The 20,754-nt window shown below is 44.9% G+C and overlaps 1 protein-coding gene across 2 annotated transcripts in view; it reads left to right on the top strand.

Annotated features, from left to right (window-relative positions):
• ttll11 (tubulin tyrosine ligase like11) overlaps positions 1 to 20,754 on the top strand; it is a 125,663-nt gene that overhangs the window by 51,140 nt on the left and 53,769 nt on the right. Inside the window, exons 6-7 of one of the 2 annotated variants that reach the window (XM_031891618.1) lie at positions 6,169 to 6,287; positions 18,410 to 18,573. In XM_031891618.1, coding sequence (XP_031747478.1) covers positions 6,169 to 6,287; positions 18,410 to 18,449 — 159 coding nt within the window. In that variant the 3' untranslated portion in view covers positions 18,450 to 18,573. Of the gene's footprint in view, positions 1 to 6,168; positions 6,288 to 18,409; positions 18,574 to 20,754 lie in introns of those variants that run through there. The other variant, XM_004916627.4, reaches the window with a different exon arrangement.

The following is a 20,754-nucleotide window of genomic DNA, read 5'->3' as shown; positions in this document are numbered from 1 at the left end:
CTATTTTATGAAAGAACAGTGATAGGGATATTAGGGGTTTCTGTGTTGTGTGGGAACGTAGATTTTCCTTGGATGCCTTCAATGGCGCCCAATCAGAATTTTCTAACCTGGCCAATCGACGAGTCTCCATACACACACAGGATATCATATGAAATGAGGTTTTGTACGATATCATTGGTGCGTGTATGGCCTGCTTTATATCAGTGGCCCCCCTGGGGGGGAAACTGGGGCACTGCCTGGTAGTGCAGTGTGAGCCGGCCCAAAATCCATGGGATCTGCAGGTTTACCCATGGGTCGGACATCCACACAGTTTCAGACCTTAAGATGCCCCGCTTCCACCTTGGGATGTCAGTATTTATAATATATATTCCTGCACACATATCCCACCCCTTTTGTGATGTCAGAGAGGGGTGGGTCTATAAATACAAAGGCTCAGCTGGATAAGGTGGCCATACACGTTATGATCTGCTCGCTAGGCGAGGTCGCCAAGCGAGCTGATCTTCTCCCGATATCCCCACCTACGGGTGGGCGATATCGGGCTATTTCAGGCTAATTTGGTCAACCAATCGAATTAGAACGACGGGTATAGCCGTAGTCGGTTCGGGGACCGCGTCAACAAGCCGATGTGGCCCCCGATTTGACTACATTTTTAAACCTGCCCAATCGAGATCTGTCCGATTTCAGGCCAGATATCGGTCGGTCAGGCCCTGTCGGTAGTGCCCATACACGGGCCAATAAGCTGCCAACTCAGTCTAAGGGGCCGATATCGGCAGCTAGAATTGGCCCGGATATGGGGACCTTTAGGGTAGGCTGTAGATAACACATCGGCAGGTTAGGGTTGGGTGCACATCGCTACTGGCTGGGGGGCTAAGCACATTTAGGGTGAGATTTGGGGAGAAAGCTTATTCGCTCTTCAGATACTCATAAAAGCTTAGCATTAGGGCCAAATAGAGTGGGATTTAGGGGACTGATACAGATATATGTTCAGTTGTATTTAATAGGTATGTGGGGCCCTTGCCAAACGTTTGAATGCCAGAAATGGCTTCTACCACCACTTAAGGTCCCCATACACGGGCCGATTGTAGTTGCCGATATTGGTCCCTTGGAGCGATTCGGCAGCTTATCGGCCCGTGTAGGGGCAGAAACCGAGTGATATCTGGCCTGAAATTGGCCAGATCTTGATCGGGCAGGTTAAAAGATTCAGTCGGATCAGGGACCGCATCAGCTCGTTGATGAGGTCCCCGAACCGACTGCCCCATTGCCGCCATTATAATTCGATCGTTTGGCCCCAGAGCCAAACGATCGAATTAGCCTACATGTTCCCCAATATCGCCCACCCGTAGGTGGGGATATCGGGTGAAGATCCGCTTGCTTGGCGACCTCGCCAAGCGAGTAAATCTTCATGTGTATGGCCACCTAAAGTGCCTTACTTTATAGCGACACCTAGGGAGAGCAAGTGGTATAACAGACACCATCTCTATGTTCAGGTGATAACTTGCACCTAGAAACTGCAGCTTGTACCCGTGCCAGTAGCCAGCATGGCTTGGCTTTCTAAATGCAGAGAAAAGTAAGGGCTATTAGCAGTCTCTCTGCTTGCCAACGACAGGGGAACGGTAAATAAGGCATCTGTAAACAAAATAATTACCCAGAAATGGGTATTAAATATTGTGCTGCTTTTATACAGGTTTGTGTAAGTATATCTCAGTGCATATTGAAGCAGTTGTAGCATTTTTTTGGGGGGGGTAAAGTACAAGGAGACCTTGGAATGAGCAGTTGTACTGGAATTCTGGCAGGCCTGGATTTGGGGAAAGGCCACAAAGGCCCGGGCCTAGGGCTGCAGAAGTTTAGGGGCGGCATGCCGCCGCCCCGCCGCAAGAAAATTTTTAAATTTGGCTCCCATACGGAACAGTTGGGACCTCTCCCCACTGCTCCGTATGGGAGTTTAAAGGCACAGAGGGGGACAGCCACAGGGGCGGCCTCGGGGTGCCTCACGGAGAAATCCGGCCCTGAATTCTGGGAAATAATAGTGCATTGTGGGTAAAGGACACAGCAGACTGCTTTTGCTTTGTAAATGGGCCTCCTTGAATCGGGCACGAATGCCAATTTCGACAGTGCCCCTTTAATGATAATCAGGTAGCCCTGCGTGCCATTAGCACTGCGAGCGTTCCAGAAAGTGACAGCCGCTGCTCAGAGGTGGAATCTCTTTTAGCAAAATAAAATAATTGATTGCGCTCCATTAATGGCAGAATGATAAATCAGCTCATCGGGACGTGAAATGCATTCATTTATCTCTAAGTGCATGGAACCACTGTGCCGAGAAATATGCATTTGTGCTTTGTGTGACTGGCCTGATGGAGATCGGCGGCGGCGGCGGCGGAAGAGACATCTCTTTCATCTTCAATAAAGCAAAGAACAAGAATCCCCTTAAGTACTGGCTCCTCTCTGTCTCTTTCTTTCTATTCCGAGAGACTCCATGGATCTGTACTGAGCTCTCACCTCAAGAGCTTATCGGAAAAGAGAGGAAAGAAGAGAGAGAGCGGGGATTTGAGGAGATTGTGAGACTGCAATGGCCACATATAAACTCCCTGACCTGTAACCTGCGGCTATGGCTGAATTATTATCCCCCCCATTGTGTTACCTGATACGCAAGTGGAACAACGGCATTCACTTACTGGCTGTAAATATGAAAAGATACTCAAGGAAAAGTCATACACCAGTGATGTTGCCCATAACTTGTAACTATTTAATTCTAATTGCTGATTGGTTGCTATGAGCAACATCACCACTAATGTTGTCTTGCACACTATGCAATAGTGATCTCCACCCAACTCTAACCTGCCCTTGGGACACCTGCACCCACCCGAGCCTTTGTACCTTCTCCTGAGCCACGACTTGGGGGTGACATGAGGAAGGGGTCCTGCCAGTGACATCACCAAGGCCAAAATGGTCATGGGAAAAAGACCAAGCTACAGAGAGGGGCATATGAATGGGGTAACTCATGTAATAGTGGCAGTTGGAACCACCACCCATCTGTTTATGACCCTATGGATAGACCAAGACACCCATGGGTCATAGGTGTTTGGGCCAACCAGTTTCCCTTAAAGGTGGGTCTTTAGTGGGTGGGTGGGTGGCTTTATTCATTGCCACCCCTACCTGACGTCTATGGGCTGTCCCAACCCCACTAGTGCCGGGACAGCCCTCACTTACATGGGGTGGGCTTGAGTATATATATTGGTAGGGTGGGCTGGGTAAGGGTGGTCTTTAGTGGGTGGCTTTATTCATTGCCACCCCTACCTGACGTCTATGGACTGTCCCAACCCTACTAGTGCCGGGACAGCCCTCACTTACACGGGGTGGGCTTGAGTATATATATTGGCACAGTGGGATGGGTAAGGGTGGTCTTTAGTGGGTGGGTGGTTTTATTCATTGCCCCCCCTACCTGACATCTATGGACTGTCCCAACCCCACTACTGCCGGGACAGCACTCCCTTACATGGGGTGGGCTTGAGTATATATATTGGCATGGTGGGCTGGGTAAGGGTGGTCTTTAGTGGGTGGGTGGCTTTATTCATTGCCCCCCCACCTGATGTCTATGGGCTGTCCCAACCCTACTAGTGCCGGGACAGCCCTCACTTACACGGGGTGGGCTTGAGTATATATATTGGCATGGTGGGCTGGGTAAGGGTGGGTTTTATTGAGCCAAAATCATTTTGACCTGTGCTTTTTTAATCCACGGGTCCCGTGGCTCCCAGGTCTATCACTAATTTAGCTCTGCACGGTTCAAACCCTGTAAGAAGGGGCTAAGATATAAGATATACTCTCAAACCTGAACTAGACCCAGAGTGTAATCCTGCTGATCCCTATCAAACAGCCTGGAAGGGAAGTTTTTGCCCGTGGCCTCTCGGAGGAGAAGGAGAGATAAAAGATTTATGGGGTAACGTATATATTCCTTAGCAGCACCACAGGAGAATGCAACCAGCACAGCACACTTCCAAGAAAAAGTTTAAAAATACATAAATATATAAAATCCTTAATAATAAAACCAATGATAGGGGAATGGGCCAGATAGGCTTGTGCATAGAACATAGGGATACACTGGGGACATTTTGGGGGAACAGATTGAGATTCTAGCTATCTGTATAACAGAGCAATCTGTCACAGTGGCACAGATCCTATCTGACCCCCCCATTGTAAGCAGCAGTCCTGCCCTGCTTTATGGCTGAGATTCTAGCTATCTGTATAACAGAGCATTCTGTCACAGTGGCACAGATCCTATCTGACCCCCCCATTGTAAGCAGCAGTCCTGCCCTGCTTTATGGCTGAGATTCTAGCTATCTGTATAACAGAGCATTCTGTCACAGTGGCACAGATCCTATCTGATCCCCCCATTGTAAGCAGCAGTCCTGCCCTGCTTTATGGCTGAGATTCTAGCTATCTGTATAACAGAGCATTCTGTCACAGTGGCACAGATCCTATCTGATCCCCCCCATTGTAAGCAGCAGTCCTGCCCTGCTTTATGGCTGAGATTCTAGCTATCTGTATAACAGAGCATTCTGTCACAGTGGCACAGATCCTATCTGATCCCCCCCATTGTAAGCAGCAGTCCTGCCCTGCTTTATGGCTGAGATTCTAGCTATCTGTATAACAGAGCATTCTGTCACAGTGGCACAGATCCTATCTGATCCCCATTGTAAGCAGCAGTCCTGCCCTGCTTTATGGCTGAGATTCTAGCTATCTGTATAACAGAGCATTCTGTCACAGTGGCACAGATCCTATCTGATCCCCCCATTGTAAGCAGCAGTCCTGCCCTGCTTTATGGCTGAGATTCTAGCTATCTGTATAACAGAGCATTCTGTCACAGTGGCACAGATCCTATCTGATCCCCATTGTAAGCAGCAGTCCTGCCCTGCTTTATGGCTGAGATTCTAGCTATCTGTATAACAGAGCATTCTGTCACAGTGGCACAGATCCTATCTGATCCCCCCATTGTAAGCAGCAGTCCTGCCCTGCTTTATGGCTGAGATTCTAGCTATCTGTATAACAGAGCATTCTGTCACAGTGGCACAGATCCTATCTGATCCCCCCCCCATTGTAAGCAGCAGTCCTGCCCTGCTTTATGGCTGAGATTCTAGCTCACTCCCATATGTATCTATACAAATACACAGAGAAGGAATGTTCTGGGCACACAATAAGCTGTACCCCCATACTGTACTGTCTAAGGGAAACACTATGGCACCTCCCTCCCATATGTATAAATACAAATATACAGAGAAGGAATGTTCTGGGCACACAATAAGCTGTACCCCCATACTGTACTGTCTAAGGGAAACACTATGGCACCCCCTACCCATATGTATAAATACAAATATACAGAGAAGGAATGTTCTGGGCACACAATAAGCTGTACCCCCATACTGTACTGTCTAAGGGAAACACTATGGCACCTCCCTCCCATATGTATAAATACAAATATACAGAGAAGGAATGTTCTGGGCACACAATAAGCTGTACCCCCATACTGTACTGTCTAAGGGAAACACTATGGCACCTCCCTCCCATATGTATAAATACAAATATACAGAGAAGGAATGTTCTGGGCACACAATAAGCTGTACCCCCATACTGTACTGTCTAAGGGAAACACTATGGCACCTCCCTCCCATATGTATAAATACAAATATACAGAGAAGGAATGTTCTGGGCACACAATAAGCTGTACCCCCATACTGTACTGTCTAAGGGAAACTTTATATACAGACTGAGTGGATTGAAGATCCCGGCAGATTAAGACCGTTCTTCTAATACATGTATTGTAAAGTACAATTGGGTATAACTAAACACATACAAAACACTGGTAATGGGAGCTGCAGTGAGAAGGAATTAATGTAGCGGCCTTTATCTGCCGTAATTTACATTGTGAATTTACACATGAAAGACTTTTCAAGGCAAAGCTCTTGGGCGCTTCAACATTCTCATTGCGAGTGTAATATTAATAACGGCAACCTGTCTGCAAAATAGCTGGTGGGTATGTGCTGTTTAAATAACACAGGTAAACGGAGGTGCCGGCGTGAAGAAATTGTTTCTAATTAGATATGTTAAACTGTAATATTTCACACAATAGAGCACAAATATTTCCTTCCTGACGGTGTTCGTTTTATTTTTGCAAAGCTCCTTCCGGGGGTGTTCGAGCACGTGCCGAGCCTGGTGGACGAGGAGGTGAAAATCGCCGTCATCAGGGACACCCTGCGCCTCATGGATCCTGCGCGGGCGAGGGTTAGCTGTAACCAGTGAGTTTCCTTTTTATTCCTCATTGTTACGAGAAATAATTGCTTTGAGTGCATTGTTTCTACAGGTATAGGACCCGTTATCCAGAATGCTCGGGACCAAGGGTATTCCGGATAAGGAGTCTTTCCGTAATTGGATCTCCATACCTGAAGTCTACTAAAAAATCAATAAAACATTAATTAAACCCAATAAGGCTGTTCTGCCCCAGTAAGGGGTAATTATATCTTAGTTGGGATCAAGTACAGGTACTGTTTTATTATTACAGAGAAAAGGGAATCATTTAACCATTAAATAAACCCAATAGGGCTGTTCTGCCCCCAATAAGGGGTAATTATATCTTAGTTGGGATCAAGTACAGGTACTGTTTTATTATTACAGAGAAAAGGGAATCATTTAACCATTAAATAAACCCAATAGGGCTGTTCTGCCCCCAATAAGGGGTAATTATATCTTAGTTGGGATCAAGTACAGGTACTGTTTTATTATTACAGAGAAAAGGGAATCATTTAACCATTAAATAAACCCAATAGGGCTGTTCTGCCCCCAATAAGGGGTAATTATATCTTAGTTGGGATCAAGTACAGGTACTGTTTTATTATTACAGAGAAAAGGGAATAATTTAACCATTAAATAAACCCAATAGGACTGTTCTGCCCCAATAAGGGGTAATTATATCTTAGTTGGGATCAAGTACAGGTACTGTTTTATTATTACAGAGAAAAGGGAATCATTTAACCATGAAATAAACCCAATAGGGCTGTTCTGCCCCAATAAGGGGTAATTATATCTTAGTTGGGATCAAGTACAGGTACTGTTTTATTATTACAGAGAAAAGGGAATCATTTAACCATTAAATAAACCCAATAGGGCTGTTCTGCCCCCAATAAGGGGTAATTATATCTTAGTTGGGATCAAGTACAGGTACTGTTTTATTATTACAGAGAAAAGGGAATCATTTAACCATGAAATAAACCCAATAGGGCTGTTCTGCCCCCAATAAGGGGTAATTATATCTTAGTTGGGATCAAGTACAGGTACTGTTTTATTATTACAGAGAAAAGGGAATCATTTAACCATTAAATAAACCCAATAGGGCTGTTCTGCCCCCAATAAGGGGTAATTATATCTTAGTTGGGATCAAGTACAGGTACTGTTTTATTATTACAGAGAAAAGGGAATCATTTAACCATGAAATAAACCCAATAGGGCTGTTCTGCCCCCAATAAGGGGTAATTATATCTTTGTTGGGATTCCCTTTCCCAATAGTGATGACGATCCCAGTCCCAGCATTGATGTCATATTTGACCTATCTCAGCCCTTAAGTGACAAATTAGTTTTTTCCGCTATCTATAAAAGGGGTTGAGTTTAAGGCTAAGGACTCATGGAGCAGTTTAGTTGCCCATGATAGATCTCTGCTATCGTGGGTGACTAAAGGTGCCCATACACGTTAAGATCCACTCGCTTGGTGATGTCGCCAAGCAAGCGGATCTTCTCCTGATATCCCCACCTACGGGGCAATATCAGGTGAATTTAGGCTAATTAGAACGCCGGTAATAGGCACAGTCGTTTTGGGAGCCACATCAACGAGCCGATGCGGTCCCCGATCCGACTAAATTTTTTAACCTGCCCGATCAATATCAGGCCAGATATCGGTCGGCCAGGCCCGTCGGTAGTGCCCTTACACGGCCAATAAGCTGCCGAATCGGTCTAAGGGACTGATATCGGTAGCTACATTTGGCCCGTATATGGCCGCCTTAACTGCTCTGGAATGACTTTCCACAGGCAACTTTGGAAAACAAGGCGATGCGACTTCTACTGTTGCCAGTGGAAAGCCATTTTGGAGCGGTTAGTCGCCCACAATAGCAGAGATTTATTGCAGGCGACTGAACCACTCCGTGGGTCCTTACCCTAAGGGGCCTATTTATTAAAGTACGAACGGGCTGCATAGAACAAAATCGTATTTTTTTTCTAATTTTCTGTACCTTGCGTATTTTCGTCGATTTTTTCGTTCTTTTGCGCAACTTCTACGCGACAAAATCGTATTGTCGCAACGAGTACGACTTTCCTTGGGCCAGGTTGGAGCCATTGAGCCCTATGGGAGGCTTCCAAAATCATGCACAGAAGGGTCAAAGTCCAGGGTCAGACTGGGCCGCCGGGATACTGGGAAAAATTCTAGTGGGCCCCGGCGGCCCAGACCCGACCCTTGTGGCGCTCCCCCTGCCTGACCGCTCCTGCCCCGATGCGTTAAATTTACGTGCTTGGAGAAGGACGTCGGGTGGGGGGCCCTGCAAGGGGGGATGGGGGGGAGGCTATGGGCGCGGGCCCCTGTGGGCCCTTTACCCCCCAGTCCGACCCTGTCAAAGTCGGAAAGGTTTTCCCGCTGTTTACGATCGTTCGGTACGAAAATTTCAGATCCCCAATACGATATTATTGTGACTACTACGATTTTTTTAGGGATATTTGGGATCTTCAGAAATTATCGTCTCCAATCCGATTTTATCCCATTCGGGATTCGAACTCGTGATTTCATGTATCTGCAATACACTTTTGATTGACATTGTTTATAAATAATTAGTGGAACATTGATGTGATCCATTAGTTGAAATAAACAGCCAATGATTGATCCCCTTTCCCAGACATACCAACATGGCAGCTTTCCCTCTGCAGAAGCCGCATTTATGTCAGTACCAAACCCAAGTGCTCCTCAGCTCGATCGTTTCATTTCTGCATTTTAATTTTACCTCTCATACGTATAACCGCTGCCGGCGAACACGATGGTGTAATTTCAGCAGCCTGGCTTTTTAACGAGACACAATTTCTCCGAGCCCCGGGAATGAAAGAGACGGCCGCGGAGCGTAATTGCAAAGGAAAGACCCGCAGATTGTTCCCGACGTTCAGCCGGCATCTCGTTGGGGCAATTGGCTGAAAACGATCGAGCCGAGGACTACATCAAACAAAGACCGGAGTCTTTTGAGGAGCCAACGGTACAATGAAAGGAGCAGGCAAGGAAGCTGGGGGGGACATGTTTGGGACTAATCAGTTGAAACACACACGCCACCGGTTCTGCGCACTTTTCATCCCGTCGGATGTGATCTGTGGTATTAAGTTGAAATACAGAATAAATGGGAATCCCAACATCTGAGCCCTGGGTAGTGATTACGCTTCATGGTCGACACTCACTGGTATAAAGTAAAGTCTTTAGTCGGCTAATACTTCTCCTTGAAACTATATACAGGTATAGGACCCGTTATCCAGAATGCTCGGGACCAAGGGTATTCCGGATAAGGGGTCTTTCCGTAATTTGGATCTCCATACCTTAAGTCTACTAAAGAATCAATAAAACTGCAATTAAATCCAATAGGGCTGTTCTGCCCCAATAAGGGGTAATTATATCTTAGTTGGGATCAAGTACAGGTACTGTTTTATTATTACAGAGAAAAGGGAATCATTTAACCATTAAATAAACCCAATAGGGCTGTTCTGCCCCTAATAAGGGGTAATTATATCTTAGTTGGGATCAAGTACAGGTACTGTTTTATTATTACAGAGAAAAGGGAATCATTTAACCATTAAATAAACCCAATAGGGCTGTTCTGCCCCCAATAAGGGGTAATTACATCTTAGTTGGGATCAAGTACAGGTACTGTTTTATTATTACAGAGAAAAGGGAATCATTTAACCATTAAATAAACCCAATAGGGCTGTTCTGCCCCAATAAGGGGTAATTATATCTTAGTTGGGATCAAGTACAGGTACTGTTTTATTATTACAGAGAAAAGGGAATCATTTAACCATTAAATAAACCCAATAGGGCTGTTCTGCCCCAATAAGGGGTAATTATATCTTAGTTGGGATCAAGTACAGGTACTGTTTTATTATTACAGAGAAAAGGGAATCATTTAACCATGAAATAAACCCAATAGGACTGTTCTGCCCCCAATAAGGGGTAATTATATCTTAGTTGGGATCAAGTACAGGTATTGTTTTATTATTACAGAGAAAAGGGAATCATTTAACCATGAAATAAACCCAATAGGGAAAAGGAAATCCTTTTTAAAAATCTGAATTATTTGATTAAAATGGAGTCTATGGGAGACAGGCATTACGTAATTTGGAACTTTCTGGATAACGGGTTTCCGGATAAGGGATCCCATACCTGTATACATCTATTTAGATCTCCAGCAGGCCTAGGATCAAAAATAGGCCCTGGCATTTCAATTACACAAAGGCCCTAATTGCCCCCCCCCCTGGCATCGGCCAGAATCCATATATTTCCAGATATCTGATTTGGAACTTCGACAGCCATTAATAGAATAGAAGAATAGAATATATCTGTATTATCATTGTCACATAGTAAACAACTCAATGTGGAAGGCATAATAGCAGAATACCAACATACAGCTACATTTTATATATATTTCATATATATTATCAATATAATTCATATTTAGGGCCATAATAGCTTTTGGACAAAAGCTATTCCTCAACCGATTTGTCTTAGCTTTCATTACGCTATATCTCTTCCCTGATGGCAAGAGCTGAAAGAGACAGTGGGCAGGATGTTGCTAGGACCCAGTTTACCCTAGTAACCTGGCAGTGGTTTGACTGAGAGACTGGAAGATGAATAAGAGAGCGCCTGAGCAGAAAGATAAGTAATAAAAAGTAATAATTTCCCAAACTGTGGGGCTGCCGTGCCACCAAATAGGCCCAGAACAGCAGTGGTAGGGGGGTCATAGCTTAGAATGAGATTTGGGGGAAAATGTTGTCTTTGTTTCATTGTAATTAAGGAATGACTATTTCCACCACCTCTTCATGTATCTGCAGTTTTACTACTAGCTAAGTGGGGCTCAAAGGTGGGGGGTCTTGAACCCAGTGATGAACAGGCCCACTGGGATACCTCTAGGAAAACTCACAGTGGGCTCTTCTGCCAACTCAGCCATATTCCTTGTATGACTACACCATGGCCTTTTCTCATTCCTATATGAGAAGAAATAGAGCCAGAGAAACAGAACCATTCGCTTAGCTTCGACTACGTACGTGCAAGAGGATTGATTTTACGCAGGGACGGACTTTCTCCTGTCGAGGCTGAAGAGTTGCAGTTGCAGGTTTCCAGAGCATCCTCAACTGGGTGGTACAATCATTTCTCCCTCGGAACAGAAACATTCCGTGTTTAGAAAAGACCCAAGTGTTCCGCGTATTAATGTGATGGAGAGAACATTCCGCAGAACTTCAAAGCTTCAAGTTTATGTTAAGGCTGTGAAAACATATGAGCAGCTTATGCTTCTTCTGCCCTGGTACCTTATATGTCTATAGATGCCTTGCCCTTTGCCTTCAAACACACAGTGTGATTTCCTGAACTACTCTTTGTGTCTGGTTGATCCAGACTGTCAGTGCAAGCCAACTTTATTAATATATATTAAATCCTGTTGGTTCTCTGGTGTTAAGTTCCCCTTTAAGCAACACCCAGACTTGACTCTGAAGATTTTCATTCATCCAGGTCATGGTACATCTAGTATAAATAAATCTAAAGCAACTGGACTTGCTAAGTAATCATTGAAGATGTTTCACTACTCATCCGAGCAGCTTCTTCAGTTCAACTGACTGGTATGGGAAGTCCTCAGGATGTGTGAAGAGTTCTGAAACTGCCGGGGTACAGATGTTAGAACAGCATTGTATGTAGTGGACAGATGGTGTCAAAGGCCCCCACCTCTGTTTAGGGATGGTTTCTCCACTTTAACATGAATAACCTCTTTTACACCTCTTTCAAACCAGAGGTCTTCTTTGTCCAAAATTTGGACGTTGCTTTTTTCAGTTGAACTGAAGAAGCTGCTCGGATGAGTAGTGAAATGTCTTCAGTGATGACTTAACAGGTCCAGTTGCTTTAGATTTATTTATATTAGACACCTGGACTTGATTCCAGAGCAGAGAAGGCTGCCGAGATCACTTACAGTGTGAACATGTAGCTCTCGCTGTGAGAAACATCCACATTCTGGTGGGACGTCCACTGAAAAGACGTGTAGGGTGAACTTGGACCTGCCACCCACATTTTTACCTGCACTTTGTAACTCTTCAGAAAGATGACACCTGAACAAAGGTGTGAATGCTGTGGGGTTACTTTGAAAGGATTACCAACGTATCATGCAACTCTTCGAAACAGGTGTTACTTGTTAGAGTTGCATGAATGGATGTGTGAAGAGTTCTGAAACTGCCGGGGTACAGATGTTAGAGCAGCATTGTATGTAGCAGACAGATGGTGTCGAAGGCCCCCGCCTCTGTTTAGGAATGGTTTCTCCACTTTAACATGAATAGCCTTTTTTACACCTCTTTCAAACCAGCGGTCTTCATTGTCCAAAATGTGGACGTTGCTATTTTCAGTTGAACTAAAGAAGCTGCTCAGATGAGTAGTGAAACATCTTCAATGATGACTTAGCAAGTCCAGTTGCTTTAGATTTATTTATACTAGAAACACCTGGACTTGTTTCCGAGTAGAGAAGACTACCGAGATCACTTACAGTGTGAACATGTAGCTCTCGCTGTGAGAAACATCCACGTTCTGGTGGGACGGTCACAGGAAAGACGTATAGGGTGAACCTGGATCTGCCACCCACATTTTTACCTGCACTTTGTAACTCTTCAGAGAGGTGACAGCTGAAACTCACAGAGGTTGGGAATGCTGTGGGGTTACTTTGAGAGGATTACCAACGTATCATGCAACTCTTCGACTTGTTAGAGTTGCATGAATGGATGTGTGAAGAGTTCTGAAACTGCCGGGGTACAGATGTTAGAGCAGCATTGTATGTAGCGGACAGATGGTGTCGAAGGCCCCCGCCTCTGTTTAGGGATGGTTTCTCCACTTTAACATGAATATCCTCTTGGTTCCAGAGCAGAGAAGGCTGCCGAGATCACTTACAGTGTGAACATTTAGCTCTCGTTGTGAGAAACATCCATGTTCTGGTGGGACGTCCACAGGAAAGACATGTAGGGTGAACTACACATTTTTACCTGGTTGGACCAGCTGCCCAACCCTACACAACCCTTGATGTCTCTCCCCATCATCATGAAGCAGTATCATCCAGGCAGGTGGAAAGGTAGGGGGAGAAATGTATTTTGTGACCCGTAGTCTAACTCCTACCCCCTACCTACCATTGTTGTTTTGGGTACTAACCCCCTTGGGGACTCTAGTCCATGGCTGCAATGTGAGTCTTCTCATCCCCGTACCAGATTACTCCCGCTCTGCATGAGTGAGGCCCCTGTATTTTATGAAGGCGAATAAAGCAGGAGCTATTGTACCCCTAATGGATACACAGAATCTATGAGCGCTCGTCGTGCCCAGAATAATAGCTCGTTGGGATGAATCGGTTGCCATGCCGGTGCAATCATTTACAACAGCCCCGGCCGTACATTGCTGCAGTCAAGTACTTGCCTGATACATACTCTAGTAATAAACTGCGAAGGATTCCACATTCACCTTGTCAGCTGGGGAAACGGCGAGTCCTTGAAACACAGGCACAAAAACCTCCATCTGTATTAGATTTAACCATCTCCCTTGTTTGCTTTTGGCATAGGGCACCGTTAGTTGGCATATATTAACTCTTATAGACCATCCTATGCTTCCATGAAGGGGAACCACACATATACAGAGAAGGAATGTTCTGGGCACACAATAAGCTGTACCCCCATACTGTACTGTCTAAGGGAAACACTATGGCACCCCCTACCCATATGTATAAATACAAATATACAGAGAAGGAATGTTCTGGGCACACAATAAGCTGTACCCCCATACTGTACTGTCTAAGGGAAACACTATGGCACCTCCCTCCCATATGTATAAATACAAATATACAGAGAAGGAATGTTCTGGGCACACAATAAGCTGTACCCTCATACTGTACTGTCTAAGGGAAACACTATGGCACCTCCCTCCCATATGTATAAATACAAATATACAGAGAAGGAATGTTCTGGGCACACAATAAGCTGTACCCCCATACTGTACTGTCTAAGGGAAACACTATGGCACCTCCCTCCCATATGTATAAATACAAATATACAGAGAAGGAATGTTCTGGGTACACAATAAGCTGTACCCCCATACTGTACTGTCTAAGGGAAACACTATGGCACCCCCTACCCATATGTATAAATACAAATATACAGAGAAGGAATGTTCTGGGCACACAATAAGCTGTACCCCCATACTGTACTGTCTAAGGGAAACACTATGGCACCCCCTACCCATATGTATAAATACAAATATACAGAGAAGGAATGTTCTGGGCACACAATAAGCTCAGGGAGAAAAAGATGCTGATTTAGGAAGAGGTCCCCCCTAACTTGTTAAACTGCCCCACAATTTGATCTGGAAAAAATCCCAGAATCCTTTGTTAATGGAAAAAATCAAATCTCGGAGAAGTTTTGGCTGAGAGATCCCATATAATGAGATTATCCCGTGATGAGATAACGCAGCCCCCTCTCTCCAGAGCACAAATTCAGCTCTTATAGATCTTGTCAGGGGATAATCTGCTTTCCTGTGATTTTATTACAATGTGCCAGGGGATCCTCGCCCAGGGAGCCAGTAGCAGCGATACCTCCCCTGGTCCCTCGCAGATTCACTTTCCTAAAATCTCGTTTGCAATTATATGTGATAAGAAAATTAAGATCCCTTCGCTGCGTTTCTCTGGCGCCTTGAATTGTATAGCTGCAAGGGAGGCTTCTATAGAAACAGCCAGGCATACGGTAATAGTCTGTAATCCCCCCTCCCCGAGGGTCCTGCGGCTCATACTGCTCATCCCAAATAGTCTCAAATATATCATGGCATTTGTTTAACTCTTTTATCTCATAGCCTGTACAGAGAGATACCATAAAACTATGGCACATAGGGATTCCCCTGTACTAAGCACAATTCAGCAGGAACAGCCCCCTAAGTTTGCTCATAACCTGTACAGAGAGATACCATAAAACTATGGCACATAGGGATTCCCCTGTACTAAGCACAATTCAGCAGGAACAGCCCCCTAAGTTTGCCCATAGCCTGTACAGAGAGATACCATAAAACTATGGCACATAGGGATTCCCCTGTACTAAGCACAATTCAGCAGGAACAGCCCCCTAAGTTTGCCCATAGTCTGTACAGAGAGATACCATAAAACTATGGCACATAGGGATTCCCTTGTACTAAGCACAATTCAGCAGGAACAGCCCCCTAAGTTTGCTCATAGCCTGTACAGAGAGCTACCATAACACTATGGCACATAGGGATTCCCCTGTACTAAGCACAATTAAGCAGGAACAGCCCCCTAAGTTTGTTCATAGCCTGTACAGAGAGATACCATAAAACTATGGCACATAGGGATTCCCCTGTACTAAGCACAATTCAGCAGGAACAGCCCCTTAATTTGCTCATAGCCTGTACAGAGAGATACCATAAAACTATGGCACATAGGGATTCCCCTGTACTAAGCACAATTCAGCAGGAACAGCCCCCTAAGTTTGCTGATAGCCTGTACAGAGAGATACCATAAAACTATGGCAGCATAGGGATTCCCCTGTACTAAGCACAATTCAGCAGGAACAGCCCCCTAAGTTTGCCCATAGCCTGTACAGAGAGATACCATAAAACTATGGCAGCATAGGGATTCTCCTGTACTAAGCACAATTCAGCAGGAACAGCCCCCTAAGTTTGCTCATAGCCTGTACAGAGAGATACCATAAAACTATGGCACATAGGGATTCCCCTGTACTAAGCACAATTCAGCAGGAACAGCCCCCTAAGTTTGCCCATAGCCTGTACAGAGAGATACCATAAAACTATGGCACATAGGGATTCCCTTGTACTAAGCACAATTCAGCAGGAACAGCCCCCTAAGTTTGCTCATAGCCTGTACAGAGAGATACCATAAAACTATGGCACATAGGGATTCCCCTGTACTAAGCACAATTCAGCAGGAACAGCCCCCTAAGTTTGCTCATAGCCTGTACAGAGAGATACCATAAAACTATGGCACATAGGGATTCCCCTGTACTAAGCACAATTCAGCAGGAACAGCCCCCTAAGTTTGCCCATAGCCTGTACAGAGAGATACCATAAAACTATGGCAGCATAGGGATTCCCCTGTACTAAGCACAATTCAGCAGGAACAGCCCCCTAATTTGCTCATAGTCTGTACAGAGAGATACCATAAAACTATGGCACATAGGGATTCCCCTGTACTAAGCACAATTCAGCAGGAACAGCCCCCTAAGTTTGCTCATAGCCTGTACAGAGAGATACCATAAAACTATGGCACATAGGGATTCCCCTGTACTAAGCACAATTCAGCAGGAACAGCCCCCTAAGTTTGCCCATAGCCTGTACAGAGAGATACCATAAAACTATGGCACATAGGGATTCCACTGTACTAAGCACAATTCAGCAGGAACAGCCCCCTAAGTTTGCTCATAGCCTGTACAGAGAGATACCATAAAACTATGGCACATAGGGATTCCCCTGTACTAAGCACAATTCAGTAGGAACAGCCCCCTAAGTTTGCCCATAGCCTGTACAGAGAGATACCATAAAACTATGGCACATAGGGATTCCCCTGTACTAAGCACAATTCAGCAGGAACAGCCCCCTAAGTTTGCTCATAGCCTGTACAGAGAGATACCATAAAAGTATGGCACATAGGGATTCCCCTGTACTAAGCACAATTCAGCAGGAACAGCCCCCTAAGTTTGCTCATAGCCTGTACAGAGAGATACCATAAAAGTATGGCACATAGGGATTCCCCTGTACTAAGCACAATTCAGCAGGAACAGCCCCCTAAGTTTGCTCATAGCCTGTACAGAGAGATACCATAAAAGTATGGCACATAGGGATTCCCCTGTACTAAGCACAATTCAGCAGGAACAGCCCCCTAAGTTTGCCCATAGCCTGTACAGAGAGATACCATAAAACTATGGCACATAGGGATTCCCCTGTACTAAGCACAATTCAGCAGGAACAGCCCCCTAAGTTTGCTCATAGCCTGTACAGAGAGATACCATAAAACTATGGCAGCATAGGGATTCCCCTGTACTAAGCACAATTCAGCAGGAACAGCCCCCTAATTTGCTCATAGCCTGTACAGAGAGATACCATGAAACTATGGCACATAGGGATTCCCCTGTACTAAGCACAATTCAGCAGGAACAGCCCCCTAAGTTTGCCCATAGCCTGTACAGAGAGATACCATAAAACTATGGCACATAGGGATTCCCCTGTACTAAGCACAATTCAGCAGAAACAGCCCCCTAAGTTTGCTCATAGCCTGTACAGAGAGATACCATAAAACTATGGCAGCATAGGGATTCCCCTGTACTAAGCACAATTCAGCAGGAACAGCTCCCTAAGTTTGCCCATAGCCTGTACAGAGAGATACCATAAAACTATGGCACATAGAGATTCCCCTGTACTAAGCACAATTCAGCAGGAACAGCCCCCTAAGTTTGCTCATAGCCTGTACAGAGAGATACCATAAAACTATGGCACATAGGGATTCCCCTGTACTAAGCACAATTCAGCAGGAACAGCCCCCTAAGTTTGCTCATAGCCTGTACAGAGAGATACCATAAAACTATGGCACATAGGGATTCCCCTGTACTAAGCACAATTCAGCAGGAACAGCCCCCTAAGTTTGCTCATAGCCTGTACAGAGAGATACCATAAAACTATGGCACATAGGGATTCCCCTGTACTAAGCACATTTCAGCAGGAACAGCCCCCTAAGTTTGCTCATAGCCTGTACAGAGAGATACCATAAAACTATGATCATCCTATTAGACACTAGACATTAGTACCTTTATATAAACCAGATGATCAAGTTACAGAGTTAAACTTCTACACAAATGAGCCCTGTATTGTTACATTTGTCAGGCCGGCGGATCCTGCTAGAGTCTCTTAGCTTAATAAATCTAAGATTTGCCCGGAAAAAGTGGGCCGGCCCCACTCCCAGCTACGAGCCGAGCGCCGTTCCACTGGTTCTTAATTGGATGGCTCGTACATTACGGAGAAGTTTTATTCATTTTAAATGCCTTTTTGAAGATGTTTGTGATTACCGTGCCTTTCCTTCCAGCGCTGATAATGTGTTTTCCTGTTGTGCAGAAATGAAATATTCCAGTCCCTGCTTAATATCGCTAATTAGCCGGGAGATGGGGAGAAAAATCAACCAAAATAAAGCAAATAAAGAAGCTGTATTGCCTTTTAGATTCAGCCTCGGAGGATAAAGAGTTTATTAGAAGTATCCCGATTCCCAGTGCAGAACAGCTGGAAGTCCGGCGGCCATTAAAGCTCCATATACGTGATAGATCCACTTGTGGGCCTCAATCTTTGACCCATTTGGCCATCTACTGTGAGATAATTGGGTTAATCTTATCAATCGGGCAATAATTGGGCACCTACTTTGTGAGATAATTGAGTTAATCTTATCAATCGGGCAGTAGTTGGGCAGCCATTTTGGGAGGTACCATACAGGGGCCAATAAGCCGCCAACTTGGTCTGGTAAAGTCAAGTCAACAGCTTTTATTGGTCAATGTATTGCCAATGTATAAACTATTGGTTTATGGCAGTAGGGTATGATTCTTTGGCCACTTACTTTGTGAGATAATTGGGTTAATCTTTTCAATCTGGCAGTAGTTGGGCAGCCATTTTGGGAGGTACCATACAGGGACCAATAAGCTTTCAACTTGGTCTGGTAAAGCCGAGTCAACAGTTTTTATTGGTCAATGTATTTATGTGTTTATGGCTGTAGGGTATGATTCTTTGGCCACCTACTTTGTGAGATAATTGGGTTAATCTTATCAATCGGGCAATAGTTGGGCAGCCATTTTGGGAGGTACCATACAGGGGCCAATAAGCCGCCAACTTGGTCTGGTAAAGTCAAGTCAACAGCTTTTATTGGTCAATGTATGGCCAATGTATAAACTATTCATTTATGGCTGTAGGGTATGATTCTTTGGCCACCTACTTAGTGAGATAATTGGGTTAATCTTATCAATCGGGCAATAGTTGGGCAGCCATTTTGGGAGGTACCATACAGGGGCCAATAAGCCGCCAACTTGGTCTGGTAAAGCCGAGTCAACAGTTTTTATTGGTCAATGTATTTATGTGTTTATGGCTGTAGGGCATGATTCTTTGGCCACCTACTTTGTGAGATAATTGGGTTAATCTTATCAATCGGGCAATAGTTGGGCAGCCATTTTGGGAGGTACCATACAGGGGCCAATAAGCCGCCAACTTGGTCTGGTAAAGTCAAGTCAACAGCTTTTATTGGTCAATGTATGGCCAATGTATAAACTATTCATTTATGGCTGTAGGGTATGATTCTTTGGCCACCTACTTAGTGAGATAATTGGGTTAATCTTATCAATCGGGCAATAGTTGGGCAGCCATTTTGGGAGGTACCATGCAGGGGCCAATAAGCCGTCAGCTTGGTCTGGTGAAGCCAAGTCAACTGCTGTTATTGGCCAGTGTATTGCCAACTTTATTTGTTTATGGCTGTAGGGTATGATTCTTTGGCCACCTACTTTGTGAGATAATTGGGTTAGTCTTATCAATCAGGCAATAGTTGGGCAGCCATTTTGGGAGGTACCATACAGGGGCCAATAAGCCGCCAACTTGGTCTGGTAAAGCCGAGTCAACAGCTGTTATTGGCCAGTGTATTGCCACCTTTATTGTTTTATGGCTGTAGGGTATGAATCTTTGGCCACCTACTTTGTGAGTTAATTGGGTTAATCTTATCAATCGGGCAATAGTTGGGCAGCCATTTTGGCTGTAGGGTATGAATCTTTGGCCACTGTTTGAGCTTGCCCTTTGACTCCATCCATTTCGTATCTGAACGTTGAAATATACTCTCTCCAGGGGCAATGGCCATAGCTACGTTCTTTAGACCCAGCAGCTAGAATTTTATTTTGTCTTCCCAGGGATCCCCTGTATCCGTAACAATATTTAATCGCTCTGGGTGCCATTACTCTAGTTCATATATCTAAATGAAGTGCCTAACCTGCTGAGTGGCCCTGGAACAGAGCCATGTCCTACTTACACTGTGAGTTTCCAGACTGTTCCGTGCGTGCTCGGGAAACCTAATTATATAAAGCACTCACATTCAACTCCCAATTAGAGTCCTGCAGTGGGTACCCTGCGGGCTGCGGGTAGGATTTTCAGTTGCAGGTCTTGTCTATATTTCTTATATTATCTATATTATCATTATCTTACTCATTTTCTACTCCCGTCCACTTCTGATGATGTCACGTCCAGTTTGCAGCAACAGCACTTCCTGTTTAATGGTAGTCAGCAGGTCGTGGACGGGTTGCGGATAAGGCAGTTGCTTGACGGGTAGCGGGTCAAAGTGAGTAAAAATGTGCATTCCGGGTCTGGGTCTTAAAAATTGATTCTACTCTCAGTACCTTAACATATACCCAGGGTTGGATTGGCCCACTGGGTTACCTGGA

Source organism: Xenopus tropicalis, chromosome 8, assembly GCF_000004195.4.
Source record: "Xenopus tropicalis strain Nigerian chromosome 8, UCB_Xtro_10.0, whole genome shotgun sequence".
In the NCBI taxonomy this organism is placed as follows: domain Eukaryota; kingdom Metazoa; phylum Chordata; class Amphibia; order Anura; family Pipidae; genus Xenopus; species Xenopus tropicalis.
The sequence above is the reverse complement of the archived record's forward strand: the minus strand, read 5'-3'. Positions and strand labels throughout refer to the sequence as shown.